The following is a 16985-nucleotide window of genomic DNA, read 5'->3' as shown; positions in this document are numbered from 1 at the left end:
GGTCTGGGGAGTTCCCTGGCCATGGACCCAAAATATTGATGTTTTGTTCCCCGAGCCACTTAGTTATCACTTTTGCCTTATGGCAAGGTGCTCCATCATGCTGGAAAAGGCATTGTTTGTCACCAAACTGTTCCTGGATGGTTGGGAGAAGTTGCTCTCGGAGGATGTGTTGGTACCATTCTTTATTCATGGCTGTGTTCTTAGGCAAAACTGTGAGTGAGCCCACTCCCTTGGCTAAGAAGCAACCCCACACATGAATGGTCTCAGGATGCTTTACTGTTGGCATGACACAGGACTGATTATAGCGCTCTCCTTGTCTTCTCCGGACAAGCTTTTTTCCGGATGCCCCAAACAATCGGACAGGGGATTCATCAGAGAAAATGACTTTACCCCAGTCCTCGGCAGTCCAATCCCTGTACCTTTTGCAGAATATCAGTCTGTCCCTGATGTTTTTCCTGGAGGGAAGTGGCTTCTTTGCTGCCCTTCTTGACACCAGGCCATCCTCCAAAAGTCTTCGCCTCACTGTGCGTGCAGATGCACTCACACCTGCCTGCTGCCATTCCTGAGCAAGCTCTGTACTGGTGGTGCCTCGATCCCGCAGCTGAATCAACTTTAAGAGATGGTCTTGGCGCTTGCTGGACTTTCTTGGGCACCCTGAAGCCTTCTTCACAACAATTGAACCTCTCTCCTTGAAGTTCTTGATGATCCGATAAATAGTTGATTTAGGTGCAATCTTACTGGCAGCAATATCCTTGCCTGAGAAGCCCTTTTTGTGCAGAGCAATGATGACAGCACATGTTTCCTTGCAGGTAACCATGATTGACAGAGAAAGAACAATGATTCCAAGCACCACCCTCCTTTTGAAGCTTCCAGTCTGTTATTTGAACTCAATCAGCATGACAGAGTGATCTCCAGCCTTGTCCTTGTCAACACTCACACCTGTGTTAACAAGAGAAACACTGACATGATGTCAGCTGGTCCTTTTTTGGCAGGGCTGAAATGCAGTGGAAATGTTTTTAGGGATTCAGTTCATTTGCATGGCAAAGAGGGACTTTGCAATTAATTGCAATTCATCTGATCACTGTTCATAACATTCTTGAGTATATGCAAATTGCCATCATACAAGCTGATTTGTGAAAATGTATATTTGTGTCATTCTCAAAACTTTCGGCCATGACTGTACTGTCTGAGCCTTATCTTCCCTTTATTGTCAAGGGGTGTGTGTGTCAACATTCCCAACTTCTCCAAATTATCCTCATCCCTGACCTATTTTGACTGCCCTAGTGTAAAACAAACTGAATGTCAGTGTAGCCAATGTGAAATGGCTAGCTAGTTAGCGGTGGTGTGCGCTAATAGCGTTTCAATCGGTGACGTCACTCGCTCTGAGACCTGAAGTAGTTGTTCCCCTTGCTTTGCATGGGCCACGGCTTTTGTGGCGCGATGGGTAACGATGCTTCGTGGGTGACTGTTGTTGATGTGCCCGGGTCGGGCGAGGGGACGAAACATCCTGATGCCCATCAGAACCACAAACTGTCTTTATAGTTTATGACAGAAAAGTGTGGGGGTGAAAGAGAATGTGTATTAAATATGTACCCTTCTCCCTTTCTCTCTCTCTCTCTGTAGCATCTGATGTAATGACGGCCACTTGTAGTGTTGAAGAGTTCCAATGTGCGTACGGACGCTGTATTCTGGACATTTACCACTGTGACGGAGATGACGACTGTGGAGACTGGTCTGATGAGTCCGACTGCTGTAAGTACACACACACATCGGATTCAGGTGGCTAATCATTAACATCTGCAGGCTGTATTTTACAATATACCGATATTGATGCATTGACCGGTTTAGGTTTTTACTTTACCTTCTATAACGGTATTTGAATGTTTGGTTTGTTAAATGTGATACGCCGTGTTTAACGTCCATTTTTATAGTTTACTTCGCAACTTGAGTCATCTCTTTCCGCTCACTCTCTTTCCAGATCTCTCCGCTCTCTCTCTCTCCAGACCTAGCCCCACCCCCTGTCACTCAAGGAGCACATTTGTTGTTCTTCAACCACAAGACACTTACATTCAGTCTGCATGGCCAATGCAGCATATGCAACAATGTTGATAACAACAATGCTGTTTTCACTCCTCTTTGGCATTTCTATTCATTTATGTGTCAAAGAACACTATTTAAAGTGTCCACTATCATATTCTAATTATAGAATTGGAATAATCATTCTATTTCCATGATTCCAACATTTCACCCAAGTGTTTTGCTGTAAATCATAAGTCAAATCGCTATAGCAACATTTGGTTCAAAATAAGGTTTTGATTGTTTGCCCATATCATGGAGCCCTACATGGCAGAGTGGAAATGATCTCAAATGAGTTCAGGAAAGTTGAATTGAACAGTATAAACAATCAGAATGGAGAAAGACCCATTGAAATCACTTAGAATGTATGTGTTGCCACCCTGAGTTCATGCACTACTTATAAAGCAAATTTAGAAATGTTATAATTTAAAAACATAAAATACTGTCAAATGCCATCATACCAGCTATATTATTTTTTAAATAGCAAGATATGATGTTTTGGCCATATCGCACAGCACTAACGCCAGCACCATACATGCTACATCAGAGGCTGCTACACTGCCATGCAGAAAACACATATGGTACCTCAAATTCCTCTGCTACACACACACACACACACACACAGAGAACCTGTTGTGGCCAGACTGCCTGCTGGAATTCTACCCAGAATGCCAAGCACCCTATTTCTCAAGTGGAATGTAAACAAAGGGGTCAGTAGGTTAGGGCAGGGAGGATTGCAGTTGGGCTACAACTTTATCATGAGGGACGGGAGTGAGAGAGTTCAGTGTTTGGGAAGTGCCACTGACAACCTTTGTCTTTTTAAGGCTATGTCAGTTGAAAGCAATAGTGTCAATACTTCCAGTCAAGTATACAAAAAAGAAAAGAGATAAGGATAGGATCGGCTGAGGTTGGCCTCCCGAGTGGAGCAGTGGTCTAGCAGTTGACACTATTGCTTTCACCTGACAAAGCCTTAAAAAGACAAGCTGGCTGTGCCACTAGAGATCCTGGTTCGAGTCCAGGCTCTGTCGCAGCCGGCCGCGACCGGGAGACCCATGGGGCGGCATACAATTGGCCTAGCGTCGTCCGGGTTAGGGGAGGGTTTGGCCGGCAGGGATGTTCTTGTCCCATCACGCACTAGCGACTCCTGTTGACACAGCTGGGCGCAATGCACGCTGACATGGTCACCAGGTGTAAGGTGTCTCGTCCGACACATTGGTGTGGATGGCTTCCGGGTTAAGCGTCCATTGTGTCCAGAAACAGTGCGGCTTGGCTGGGTTGTGTTTCAGAGGACGCACGGCTCTTGACCTTCGCCTCTCCCGAGTCTGTACAGGAGTTGTGGCGATGAGACAAGACTGTAACTACCAACTGGATATCACGAAATTGGGGAGAAAAATGGAACAAGTAAAAAATAAAAAGGTTCAGCTGAGGTTGAACAGAATTGAGACAAGTTGGTGATGGCAGATCCAGCTGTTACCATTGTAGCAATGATTCAGCTTGAGCACTGAGCAGTGACATGTTAAATGGCTACACTGCAGAAGTCTGTCTCCCTCACTCATTATGGCTCTCTGAGCGTTCCCTGACACAGATTCCTGGAATGCCCTGTCCCACTCTCCTTGCTGACAGCTGTCGTGCTAGAGCCTGCTGCTCCGCGGTGTGACTATGTTACTTGTGTGTGTGCATGTCTGCGTGCATTGGAAAACATTTCCCATCCTTTTCTTTCAAATAAACGCAAGCTTGCCAGTGTTTCGATTAGCACAGGCTATCACGTTTCTCTTCATCACTCCGGAGAATATACCCTGTTAGACTGCTGCTAAGACCTCACTGCTTTCACGTCCTTTCTTTCTGTTAATTTATCTCTATCTCAGGCTTTCATGTCTCTCTTTGTACTATCTCTCTGTCCCACAGTCTCTTTCTCTCTCTCGCACTCACTCTCACTCACTCTCACTCACTTTCATTTTCTATGTCATGGTAGCCCACACAAATGTCTGTATATGGGGCTCTGTTAGCATGCATCAGACTAGGGAGTAGGATGAGAGGAGAGAGAGCAGTGTTTCTCAAACTCCTCTCTTCTTTGATGTTGTCTTCAATGGTGATAAACTTTTATTTGAGGCTTTCATCATGACTGACTGATCAGTAAGGTCATGTTATTTGCATGTCTCCGTCCCCCCTCCCACCTCTTCTTCTCCTCTATCATCCCTTTCTCCTCCCTCCTTCCTCCAGTAGGAACACAAGAATTTTGCTACACCCTCAATAACATCTGCTAAATATGTGTATGCGACCAATAAAATTTGATTTGATTTGATAATTGCCCCCTTGCCTGGAGATATTTAGAATTTTTGGGAAAGTGGAAAACGCATCAAAGAAACGGAAACAAGGGCAGAGATAAAAAAAAGGAAAATAAGATATTACACTACAGCTGGGAGAGGAGACATACCAGAGAGGAATAAGACTAGCCATACTCACACTGCATTTCTTGGCATAGACTGTATGCTGGACGCTTTGATAGAAAAACACTGGCACACTCTCAGATGGGCATGGCTTGTGTATTCCGAATGGAGAGAGATCTGGGCACACAAGCAGATCAAACGATTCTCTGTGTGTTTAGTGGTGTATGTGTATGTATATATCTGTGTATTCGGTGTGTCTGTATTCTGAGAGTTGGGCACACACAAGCAGATGAAACAGTTCTCTGTGTATGTGGGTGTCAATGTGGGCGACAGGGTAGCAGCTGATAAGTGGGTTTGAACATGAGAACACTGTCCATTTAATGTTTCTTTCCATTTCTCTCTCTCATATATATACCCTGCTCAAAAAAATAAAGGGAACACATAAACAACACAATGTAACTCCAAGTCAATCACACTTCTGTGAAATCAAACTGTCCACTTAGGAAGCAACACTGATTGACAATAAATTTCACATGCTGTTGTGCAAATGGAATAGACAACAGGTGGAAATTATAGGCAATTAGCAAGACACCCCCAATAAAGGAGTGGTTCTGCAGGTGGGGACCACAGACCACTTCTCAGTTCCTATGCTTCCTGGTTGATGTTTTGGTCACTTTTGAATGCTGGCGGTGCTTTCACTCTAGTGGTAGCATGAGATGGAGTCTACAGCTCACACAAGTGGCTCAGGTAGTGCAGCTCATCCAGGATGGCACATCAATGCGAGCTGTGGCAAGAAGGTTTGCTGTGTCTGTCAGCGTAGTGTCCAGAGCATGGGAGCGCTACCAGGAGACAGGCTAGTACATCAGGAGACGTGGAGGAGGCCGTAGGAGGGCAACAACCCAGCAGCAGGACCACTACCTCCGCCTTTGTGCAAGGAGCGGCACTGCCAGAGCCCTGCAAAATGACCTCCAGCAGGCCACAAATGTGCATGTGTCTGCTCAAACGGTCAGAAACAGACTCCATGAGGGTGGTATGAGGGCCCAATGTCCACAGGTGGGGGTTGTGCTTACAGCCCAACACCGTGCAGGACGTTTGGCATTTGCCAGAGAACACCAAGATTGGCAAATTCGCCACTGGCGCCCTGTGCTCTTCACAGATGAAAGCAGGTTCACACTGTGCATATGTGACAGACGTGACAGAGTATGGAGACGCCGTGGAGAACGTTCTGCTGCCTGCAACATCCTCCAGCATGACCGGTTTGGCGGTGGGTCAGTCATGGTGTGGGGTGGCATTTCTTTGGGGGGCCGCACAGCCCTCCACGTGCTCGCCAGAGGTAGCCTGACTGCCATTAGGTACCGAGATGAGATCCTCAGACCCCTTGTGAGACCATATGCTGGTGCGGTTGGCCCTGGGTTCCTCCTAATGCAAGACAATGCTAGACCTCATGTGGATGGAGTGTGTCAGCAGTTCCTGCAAGAGGAAGGCATTGATGCCATGGTACTGGCCCACCTGTTCCCCAGACCTGAATCCAATTGAGTACATCTGGGACATCATGTCTCGCTCCATCCACCAACGCCACGTTGCACCACAGATTGTCCAGGAGTTGGCGGATGCTTTAGTCCAGCTCTGGGAGGAGATCCCTCAGGAGACCATCCGCCACCTCATCAGGAGCATGCGCAGGCGTTGTAGGGAGGTCATACAGGCACGTGGAGGCCACACACTACTGAGCCTCATTTTGACTTGTTTTAAGGACATTACATCAAAGTTGGATCAGCCTGTAGTGTGGTTTTCCACTTTAATTTTGAGTGTGACTCCAAATCCAGACCTCCATGGGTTGATAAATTTGATTTCCATTGATCATTTTTGTGTGATTTTGTTGTCAGCACATTCAACTATGTAAAGAAAAAAGTATTTAATAAGAATATTTAATTCATTCAGATCTCGGATGTGTTATTTTAGTGTTCCCTTTATTTTTTGGAGCAGTGTGTGTGTATATATATATATATATATATATATATATACAGTTGAAGCCGGAAGTTTACATGCACCTTAGCCAAACACACTTAAACTGTTTTTCACAATTCCTGACGTTTAATCGAAGTAAAAAATCCCTGTCTTTGGTCGGTTAGGATCACCACTTTATTTGAAGAATGTGAAATGTCAGAAAAATAGTAGAGAGAATGATTTATTTCAGCTTTTATTTATTTCATCACATTCCCAGGGGTTCAGAAGTTTACATACACTCATTTAGTATTTGGTAGCATTGCCTTTAAATTGTTTGACTTGGATCACGTGATTTGGGTAGCCTTCCACAAGCTTCCCACAATAAGTTGGGTGAATTTTGGCCCATTCCTCCTGCTAGAGCTGGTGTAACTGAGTCAGGTTTCTAGGCATCCTCACATATGCTTTTTCAGTTCTGCCCACAAATGTTCTATAGGATTGAGGTCAGGGCTTTGTGATGGCCACTCCAACACCTTGACTTTGTTGTCCTTAAGCCATTTTGCCACAACTTAAGTATGATTGGGTAATTGTCCATTTGGAAGAACCATTTCCGACCAAGCTTTAACTGATGTCTTGAGATGTTGCTTCAATATATTCACATAATTTTCCTCCCTGATGATGCAATCTATTCTGTGAAGTGCACCAAGTCTGTCCTTGCAGCAAAGCTCCCCCACAACATGATGCTGCCACCCCGTGCGTCACGGTTGGGATGGTGTTCTTCGGCTTGCAAGCCTTCCCATTTTTTCTCCGAACATAATGATGGTCATTATGGCCAAACAGTTCTATTTTTGTTTCATCAGAACAGAGGATATTTCTCGAAAAAGTATGATTTTTGTCCCCATATGCAGTTGCAAACCGTTGTCTGGCTTTTTTAATGGCGGTTTTGGAGCAGTGGCTTCTTCCTTGCTGAGCGGCCTTTCAGGTTATGTCGATATAGGACTTGTTTACTGCAGATATAGATACGTTTGTGCATGTCTACAAGTTCCTTTGCTGTTGATCTGGCATTGATTTGCACTTTTCGCACCAGAGTACGTTCATCTCCAGGAGACAGAACGTGTCTCCTTCCTGAGCGGTATGACGGCTGCGTGGTCCCATGGTGTTTATACTTGCGTACTATTGTTTGTACAGATGAGCGTGGTACCTTCAGGCATTTGGAAATTGCTCCCAAGGATGAACCAGACTTGTGGATGTCTACCATTTCATTTCTGAGGTCTTGGCTGATTTCTTTTGTTTTTCCCATGAGGCACTGAGTTTGAAGGGAGGCCTTGAAATTCATCCACAGGTACACCTCCAATTGACTCAAATTATGTCAATTAGCCTATCAGGAGCTTCTAAAGCCATGACATCATTTTCTGGACATTTCCAAGCTGTTTAAAGGCACATTCAACTTAGTGTATGTAAACTTCTGACCCCCTGGAATTGTGAGACAGTGAATTATAAGTGAAATAATCTCTCTGTTAAAATTTTTGGGAAAAGGTACATGTGTCATGCACAAAGTAGATGTCCTAACCGACTTGCCAAAACTGTGATGACTCGCACAACCTAAGTGTATGTAAACTTCCGACTTCAACTGTATTTATATATGTGTGCCATGTGTTTGTGTGTGTGTGTGTGTTTGTGTATATATGTGTGTTTGTGTATTTCTTTCTCAGCACTTGGTGTTTTGATCATCCCCTCATCACACACAGCACTGCTTTATACTTCTCTCCCTCTCTTCTGTGCTATTGGCCCTGTTCCCTTCTCTTGTCTAACTGATAACACTGCACACAGACACATGCAGACACGGTGTTCTACAACACTTGTTCTCTCACGCTTTATCTATTTTTTTTACTCTCCCTCGCTTTATTCATTCCTCACCTCTCTGTCCTTTTCTTCTACCCTCAGCCCTTCAACCTCATGTGAACAGGCTCTTATTGTTAGATCATTAATAAAAGTGTGTGTGTGCTCGTGTGGGTTCGTTTGGTCTTGGATAGATATGTTTGATTCTTTTGAAACATGCATGTCCTGCCCCAAATGTTTATTTCTGTTTTGTCCCTGTAAAAGCGTCTTTGTATTACCAGATATTACCTTCAGATTAATTGTTTTACACTGTCAGGGATGATTAAAGTTCCAAAAGCATTTTCATTTTATCTCACGGTATTGGTTGTGTGTGTCCTGCAGCCTCCCACCAGCCTTGTCGTTCTGTGGAGTTCATGTGCAGCAGTGGGATGTGCATCAACGCTGGCTGGAGGTGTGACGGGGAGTTTGACTGTGATGACCAATCAGATGAGAAGAACTGCAGTAAGTATCTGCTTGTGTGTGTGTATATATATGTGTTTTTGTACATAATGTATGTAGATTGTGTACGTGTGTGTGTCTAACCGACCTGTCCTCTCCCTCCAGCCACCTCCATGTGTACTGCGGATCAGTTCCGCTGTGCATCGGGACGCTGTGTCAGGTTGTCATGGAGATGTGACGGAGAGGATGACTGCTCTGACGGCAGCGATGAAGATGACTGTGAGAAGACTGGTACGTGTGTGCAGATCGGCATCAATCTAATCTAGACAGTAAAAATTAAATAAAAGTGTGAAAAGAAAGAAAGAGCTCCATGGACTTAGTTCTTATCGGTGGGTTATGAGCTAAATCTTACACCTCAGACAGGCACCCTATAGTTTACTATCCATAATAACAGTTGCAGGACAACTCTCCATGCTGAAAAGCATAATTTGAGAGGAAACTGTCAGAGGGAAAGCATATTGACACGTTTTACATGCTCGTAACCAACTGTGCTATTTGGTTAGTTTTTTTTGCATTGTTTGTAACTTATTTTTAAACTTATTTTGTACAAAATGTTGCTGCTACTGTCTCTTATGACCCAAAATAACTTCTGGACATCAGAACAGCAATTACTCACCTCAAACTGGAATAAGCTTTTTCCTTTAACGAATCCGACGAGAAGGAGATAATGCTTACCTGGGAACAGGCCCAGTCATTTGCGTGAAGAAAAGACAGAGGAAAAAGCAGGTCGGGCTGCCTTCTGAGAGTCCGTAGGCGAGCGAGAGAACTCACACTGCCATCCGTTCTACTGGCTAACGTGCAATCATTGGACGTAGCTTCTTCTCTGTTCTGCCGGTGCATGGACAATCGCGCCAGCTCTATAATATCTGTGTAGTCGTTTAGCCACGACTAGGTGAAACATATGATATTACAGTTTTTAATGTCCTATTGGTAGGATAATCTTAATCGTAGGTTATCAATTTTATTTTCTAATGATTGCACGTTAGCCAGTAGAACGGATGGCAGTGTGAGTTCTCTCGCTTGCCTACAGATTCTCAGAAGGCAGCCCGACCTGCCTTTTCCTCTGTATGTGTCTATTTGTCAATAACAGCTGGGTTGCAATGTCTAATATTAAAGAAGCCTCGAGGTGTTGCTCGCCTGAGGTAAGCTGTAGACCACACTATCTACCAAGAGAATTCTTATCTATATATCCCAAGAATCACAGTTCCACAATAAATGCTTGTTTTGTTCGGTAATGTCCATCATTTATGTCCATTTATGTCCAATAGCTTCTTTTGTTAGGGCGTTTGGTAAACATATTGTTTTGTCCAGTCGGACAAAACGTTCAAAAAGTTATATTACAGGTCGAAGAAACTTGTCAAGCTAAGTATAGAATCAATCTTTAGGATGTTTTTATCATAAAAGTTCAATAATGTTCCAACCGGGAGAATTCCATTGTCGGTAGAAAAGCTATGGAACGAGAGCTAACTCTCTCGTGACCGCGCATCATGAGGCTGTAACATTCTGCCAAACCACTGACTCAAAGACCTCTCATCTGGTCCCACTTCACAGTAGAAGCCTCATTCAAGTTTCTAAAGATGGATGACATCTAGTGGAAGCCTTATGAAGTGCATCTTGACCCATATCCCACTGTGTATTCAATAGGGCTGAGTTCAAAAACTACAAACCTCAGATTTCCCCACTTCATGTTTGGATTTTTTCTCAGGTATTTGCCTGCCATATGAGTTCTGTCTGTCACAGACATCATTCAAACAGTTTTAGAAACTTCAGAGTGTTTTCTATCCAATACTAATAATAACATGCATATATTAGCATCTGGGACTGAGTAGGAGGCAGTTCACTCTGGGCACGCTATTCATCCAAAAGTAAAAATGCTGCCTCCTATCCCAAAGAAGTTAAACAGGTCAACATTCACAAAGGCGCTGGGCCAGACGAATTACCAGGATGTGTACTCAAAGCATGCGTGGACCAACTGGCAATTGTCTTCACTGGCATTTTCAACCTCTCCCTGAATGGGGAGATACCTACGTGTTTCATGCAGACCACAATAGTCCCTGTGCCCAAGGAAGCGAAGGTAACCTGCCTAAATGATTACCGCCCTGTAGCACTAACATCTGTAGCCATGAAGTGCTTTGAAAGGCTAGTCATGGCTCACATCAACACCATCATCCCGGATACCCTAGACCCACTCCAATTCGCATACCACACCAACAGATCCACAGATGACTCAATCTCAATCGCACTCCACACTGCCCTTTCCCACCTGGACAAAAGGAACACCTATGTGAGAATGCTATTCATTGACTACAGCTCAGCATTCTACACCGTAGTGCCCTCAAAGCTCATCACTAAGCTAAGGACCCCGGGCCAAAACACCTCTCTCTGCAACTGGATCCTGGACTTCCTGGCGGGCCGACCCCAAGTGGTAAGGGTAGGTGACAACACATCTGCCACGCTGATCCTCAACACAGGGGCCCCTCCGGGGTGCGTGCTCGGTCCCCTCCTGTACTCCCTGTTCACTCATGACTGCACGGCCAGGCACGACTCCAACACCACCTTTAAGTTTGCCGATGCCTGATCACCGACAACTACGAGGCCGCCAGAGGGAGGTCAGAGACCTGGCCGTGTGGTGCCAGGACAACAACCTCTCCCTCAACATGATCAAGACAAAGGAGATGATTGTGAACTACAGGAAAAGGAGGACCGAGAACACCCCCATTCTCATCGACAGGGCTGCAGCGGAGCAGGTTGAGAGCTTCAAGTTCCTTGGTGTCCACATCACCAACAAACTAACATTGTCCAAGCACACCAAGAGAGTCGTGAAGAGGGCACGGCAAAACCTATGCCCCCTCAGGAGACTGAAAAGATTTTCCATGTGTCTTCAGATCCTCAAATGGTTCTACATTTGCACCATCGAGAGCATCTTGCCAAGGTTGCATCACTGCCTGGTATTTCAACTGCTCTGCCTCCGGCGTCAAGGCACTATAGAGGATAGTGCGAATGGTCCAGTACATCACTGAGGACAAGCTTCCTGTCATCTAGGACCACTATACCAGGAGGTGTCAGAGGAATGTCCTAAGAATTGTCAGACTCCAGCCTCCCTAGCCATAGACGGTTCTCTCTGCTACCGCATGGAAAGCGGTACTGGAGTGCCAAGTCTATGTCCAAGAAGCTTCTAAACAGCTTCTACAAGCCATAAGACTCCTGAACACCTAATCAAATGGCTCTTCAGGCTATTTGCATTGCCTCTCCCTTTTACACCGCTGTTACCCTCTGTTGTTGTCATTATGTATAGTCACTTTAATAACTCTAGCTTCATGTACATATTACCTCAACTAATCGGTGTCCCTGCACATTTACTCTGTACCAGTACCCCCCTGTATATAGTCTCGCTATTGTTATTTTACTGCTGCTCTTTAATTACTAGTTACTTTTATTTATTTTTCTTATCTGTATTTCTTTAAACTGCATTATTGATTTGGGGCTCGTAAGTAAGCATTTCACTGTAAGGTCTACACCTGTTGTATTCGGTGCATGTGACTTATACGATTTGCTTTGATTTGTAGTATTTGGTGCATGTGACATATAAAATTTGATTTGATTTTGGATGATCACCCCACCCAGGGTGGAGTCTAGATTCAGTCAATCTAAAGAACAGTTACCATTACCCCACAGTCCTTTTGTGTCTATCCTTCAAAAGTCAGAGGCTACATCCCCAAATGGTACCCTATTCCCTATATAGTGCACTTCTTTTGACTAGGACACAAGGGGTGCCATTTGAGACACATCCAAAGGAGTTTTCAGATGTTGTTCATTGCTCTTCGCAGCTTTTCTCCAGGCCATTGTAACTTTCTCCATCTATCTCCCCACCAGACACCCCTCCATGTGCTCCAGACCAGTTTCTGTGTGGTAACGGCCGCTGTATTGGCCAGAGGAAGGTCTGTAATGAGGTCAGCGACTGTGGAGATGGGACTGATGAACATCCTCACCAGGACTGCCGTGAGTTATGTCTGACTGTATAAGGGGAAGGGTGTGGGGTGGGTGTGCTGTGTGTGTTTGGGGAACTTCTGTAAGGCTCCACATCATAACATCTCTCTAACAAGTGTGTGTGTTTGAGTGTAGGCCCGCGGTCCAGCGATGGCAACTGTAACCTGAATAACGGAGGATGTTCTCAGAAATGTCAGATGGCCAGAGGTCTGGTACAGTGTACCTGTCATACTGGCTACAAACTGATGGAGGATGGCATGGCCTGCCAGGGTGAGACTACACCCCGTGTGTGTGCTTGCGATGAGAAACTGAAAAAATTCAATGTATATGAGCTCTGCGGATTTTATAATGAGTTGATTGAAAATGTATATATTTGAGGTGTTTACACACGCCGCATCATCATATATTCTCTTACCCCTCACCCACCCACCTGTCTATATGGACCGTTCCCAGATGTGGATGAGTGTGCAGAGGAGGGCTACTGCAGCCAGGGCTGTACCAATACAGAGGGAGGGTTCCAGTGCTGGTGTGTGCAGGGCTATGAGCTGAGGCCTGACAAGCGCAGCTGCAAGGCGCTGGGTGAGTTCACTCACAATCTTTCAATTTAAGACCTTTGGCTTCAACATGTGGAGGGATTGTGGGCACCTGGGGAAGTTATTTACCTAAACATGTTTTGCCTGCATTGAATTAAAACAATTTTCCCTACTCTGCCCTGGGTAGCGGGTGACCCATATGCGTCATAGTTGTGTTTAAAACATGCAAACATGTTTCATCTGCATTTAATTGTAACCGTATCCCTTGCTTAGCTTGGGGGAGTTGGACTGTGGCTGAGGTTAGCTCATGGTTTAAGGTCAGAAAAGCAAGTGCTTGGTCGCATCCCAAATGCCACCTTATATCTTACAGTAGTTTACTATAAAGCAATAGGGAGCCATTTAAAATACAGGCCTGGTCTGTTATCGATTTAGATATGGATATGGAGCTAGGGTCCACTACATTGCCAATACAGCACCCCTCAAATCTGGTGTGTATCACTGGTGAACCCCGGTCAAGCATCTCTGCTTGGGTTCCAGTGCCCAGGGGATGTACTTGACTGACTGACTAATATTAATGTTGGGTCTTATTGAAAGTGATGGCTGGAGTTTCCTGCAAGAGCTGAGTTTTTCCTGTCTTTTCCTCTCTCCCTTGCACTCCACACCCTCTCTCTCTCTCTCTCTCTTTCTCTCACTCTCTTAACCCCTCATTTTTCTTGACACTACCCTCCCTCTTTCCTTTCCCTCCCTCCTCTCTATACCCCTCCATTAGGTCCTGAGCCAGTGCTGCTGTTTGCGAACCGTATAGACATCCGCCAGGTTTTGCCCCACCGGTCAGAGTACACTCTGCTGCTGAACAACCTGGAAAATGCCATCGCTCTGGACTTCCACCACAACCAGGAGCTGGTCTTCTGGTCTGATGTCACGCTCGATCGCATCATGAAGGCTAACCTAAACGGGAGCAATGTGGAGGAAGTGGTTTCCACTGGCTTAGAGAGTCCAGGTATGCACATGACCATTTATGGTCTAACTCTAGTCAAAACACACACAGTAGAATGCATAGCTGGTGGTTTCTACCAGGATGGATACGATCACAAGTGCTCATGCTACATTTTGTGCACTCACAATTATGTAAAGGAAAGCCCATAACTACGACCACACATGGTTTTACTACAGTCAGAACATGTATCAACATAGAATGTACAGCACTGCAATAGTCATAATTCAAGGTTTAGGACAAATGACGAGTCAAAACAATCTGGCCATGCTGATGAAGACAAATGGATGGCATTTTCTATTACAAAAAGGTAAAGTAGAGGGGGGCTTATATTTGTTCTGTGTAACTTGTGTGTGGTGTGAAATGGAAATGTATTTTTTTGCATATCCCACTCCCCCTGAGACACCCTCAGAGAGTGGGATCACGGCCAGGAATCGGCTATTATTGACGGCAACCCTGGAGCAATTAGGGTTAATGGAGCAATTAGGGTTAAGTGCCTTGCTCAAGGGCAGATCAACAGATGTTTCACCTCGTCGGCTCAGGAATTCGAACTACCAATCTTTCTGTTACTGGCCCAATGCTCTAACCTCTAGGCTACCTGCCACCCTCTAATCCCAAATGTGAATTTAGCTTCTACACTTTGACCCAAATTATTTTGCCACATTTTAAAATTACCATCTGTTGACTTCCCGGGTTGTGTTTATTAGGGCATGCAACATAACATGTTTTAAAACTTTTGCAATGGAAAACAAAAAATTGTGTTTTTAATTGGACAAGTCAAGATAGTCCCTTCCTGTTTCAGTCCATTTTCCTCTGTTTGGTACCTAATGAACATGACCCTGGTCTCTCCCTCTAGGTGGTCTGGCTATAGACTGGATCCATGACAAGCTATACTGGACTGACTCAGGGACGTCCCGTATTGAGGTGGCCAATCTGGATGGAACCCACCGCAAGGTCCTCCTATGGCAGAGCATGGAGAAACCCCGAGCCATCGCACTGCACCCTATAGAGGGGTAAGTAGGATCTCTCTCTTTCTCTTCTCTATCCCTACCTACCAACGTGCACGCATTTTGTGTACCATACACGCAATATCAGGTCAAAGTATGCTGGTACAAAAAATTACCCTAAAATACACCAAAATAGACTTCTGAGCACATTGTGGTTTTTAACTCAACCGTCTGAAGTTGGAGCTGAACCAATCATAGGACTCGGACGAGGAGAAAAAATCTCTAGCTCTCCACTCCGGCCTTCCCCGCCCCCCTGTAGTCGTAGTACTATTTTCCTCCCTGCAGCTGGTTGGCAGCTCTCCACTCATCTGTTGATACCACTGATGTGTGATGTAAATTGAGAACGGACTGTTTGCCAAATACGTTTTCCGAAATTGTGTTAGTTAAGCACTTAACCAATATTATTTCTTAGATAGCTTATTAACTAATGTGTCAATACAAAACAGGTAGTTAGCTACAAATTAAGAAGAAGACAGTTTACATTTCTACTAGAGTTTCCACATTAAGATACCTATGAATTAGAATGATCATTACCCCTTAAATTTAAGCGAGAAAAATTTGAAAGAGTCATTGAGACCACCTGAATTTAATTTAGGATCACACACTAGACTACTTTGCTGGCTGCATTGTTTAATATAATTTAAGGTTTCAGTAAATGGCAGTTACAGGTAAAAAAAAGAAGCTAAATGCTCCAATTTCCTTCTTCAACTTCACAACTTCCAGACCTCTCTCCTACTCAAACTTAGTCCTACATCAGCACGACCTGGTCAGAAAAGCCTAAGGAGAGCCCTGATTGTACATTTAAAGTGGCAATATGTAACTTTTTGGGCGACCTGACCAAATTTACATAGAGATGTGCGTTATAGATCTATCATTCTACTTGAAGGCAAGTCTAAGCGGTATATCTTTTCTATGTGTGCTACTTCTATGCTTCCCGTACTTAAGTCTTGTTTTTGCGTCTTTTACCTTCGGTGATGTACACCAGCTTCAAACAGATGAAGCAACAATATTTGTGATTATGGAAAATATATTTCACAGCGGTTTAGAGGGTACAGTGATTCTCTGCACTATACTAGCTTATTTTGTCACATAAATGGAAATTAGGTGAACTATTAGAATTTTAGCAACCAGGAAATGGTGGAGCGATTTATGCGTAGTGCAACTTTAAGTGTATTTCTAGTTAGCTACTGAAGAGCAGCCAATTACCAAGTACCCATAGCAGTCTATAGCCTACCATTCCTACTGAGCCAGTCTTCTGCCAACATCATTATTAGGCTAAAAAAAAATGTGCATTTGCCTATGATTTGAGCAGTGTGAGTGTTGCACATGCGCTGTCGTGGGCTCCTGGGCTAGGGGTGCAGCACTAAAGTGAAACTGCTAAGGGTTGGCAGGTCTGAATTTGTTTCCTTGCTTATGAAATGCTCTGCTGGTTGCAGTAGCAGCCTTGAGTTTTCATGTTGATGGAAAATAAACCAGGAACTTGATCTTGGGATTAGATGCTAGACTCTGGCACTTTATATCTGGAACAACTATTTAAATTTAACTTTAAAGAGCAGATTTCACTTTTATCTCAGCCTTACAGTACCACATGTGGAAATGCACTTTTTTTCAACAAAAAGCTTACCCATGATGTTTTTATTTTATTTATTTCACCTTTATTTAACCAGGTAGGCTAGTTGAGAACAAGTTCTCATTTGCAAATGCGACCTGGCCAAGATAAAGC

General features: G+C 44.4%; 1 protein-coding gene across 4 annotated transcripts in view; it reads left to right on the top strand.

Annotated features, from left to right (window-relative positions):
• The window catches only part of lrp4 (low density lipoprotein receptor-related protein 4), a 221155-nt gene that overhangs the window by 151164 nt on the left and 53006 nt on the right, over positions 1-16985 (top strand). For all 4 annotated transcript variants that reach the window (XR_010456573.1, XM_064974743.1, XM_064974734.1 and 1 more), the window contains exons 6-13: positions 1624-1752; positions 8625-8744; positions 8847-8972; positions 12615-12740; positions 12864-12998; positions 13182-13307; positions 14031-14261; positions 15112-15268. Coding sequence is in view for 3 of the 4 variants with exons in the window: in XM_064974743.1 (XP_064830815.1) it covers positions 1624-1752; positions 8625-8744; positions 8847-8972; positions 12615-12740; positions 12864-12998; positions 13182-13307; positions 14031-14261; positions 15112-15268 (1150 nt within the window). In the remaining variant the exon portion in view is untranslated. The remainder of the gene's footprint in view (positions 1-1623; positions 1753-8624; positions 8745-8846; positions 8973-12614; positions 12741-12863; positions 12999-13181; positions 13308-14030; positions 14262-15111; positions 15269-16985) is intronic.

Source organism: Oncorhynchus masou, chromosome 1 (assembly GCF_036934945.1).
Source record: "Oncorhynchus masou masou isolate Uvic2021 chromosome 1, UVic_Omas_1.1, whole genome shotgun sequence".
Classification (NCBI taxonomy): Eukaryota; Metazoa; Chordata; class Actinopteri; order Salmoniformes; family Salmonidae; genus Oncorhynchus; species Oncorhynchus masou.
Note: the sequence above shows the minus strand (reverse complement) of the source record. Positions and strands in the feature narration are given on the sequence as shown.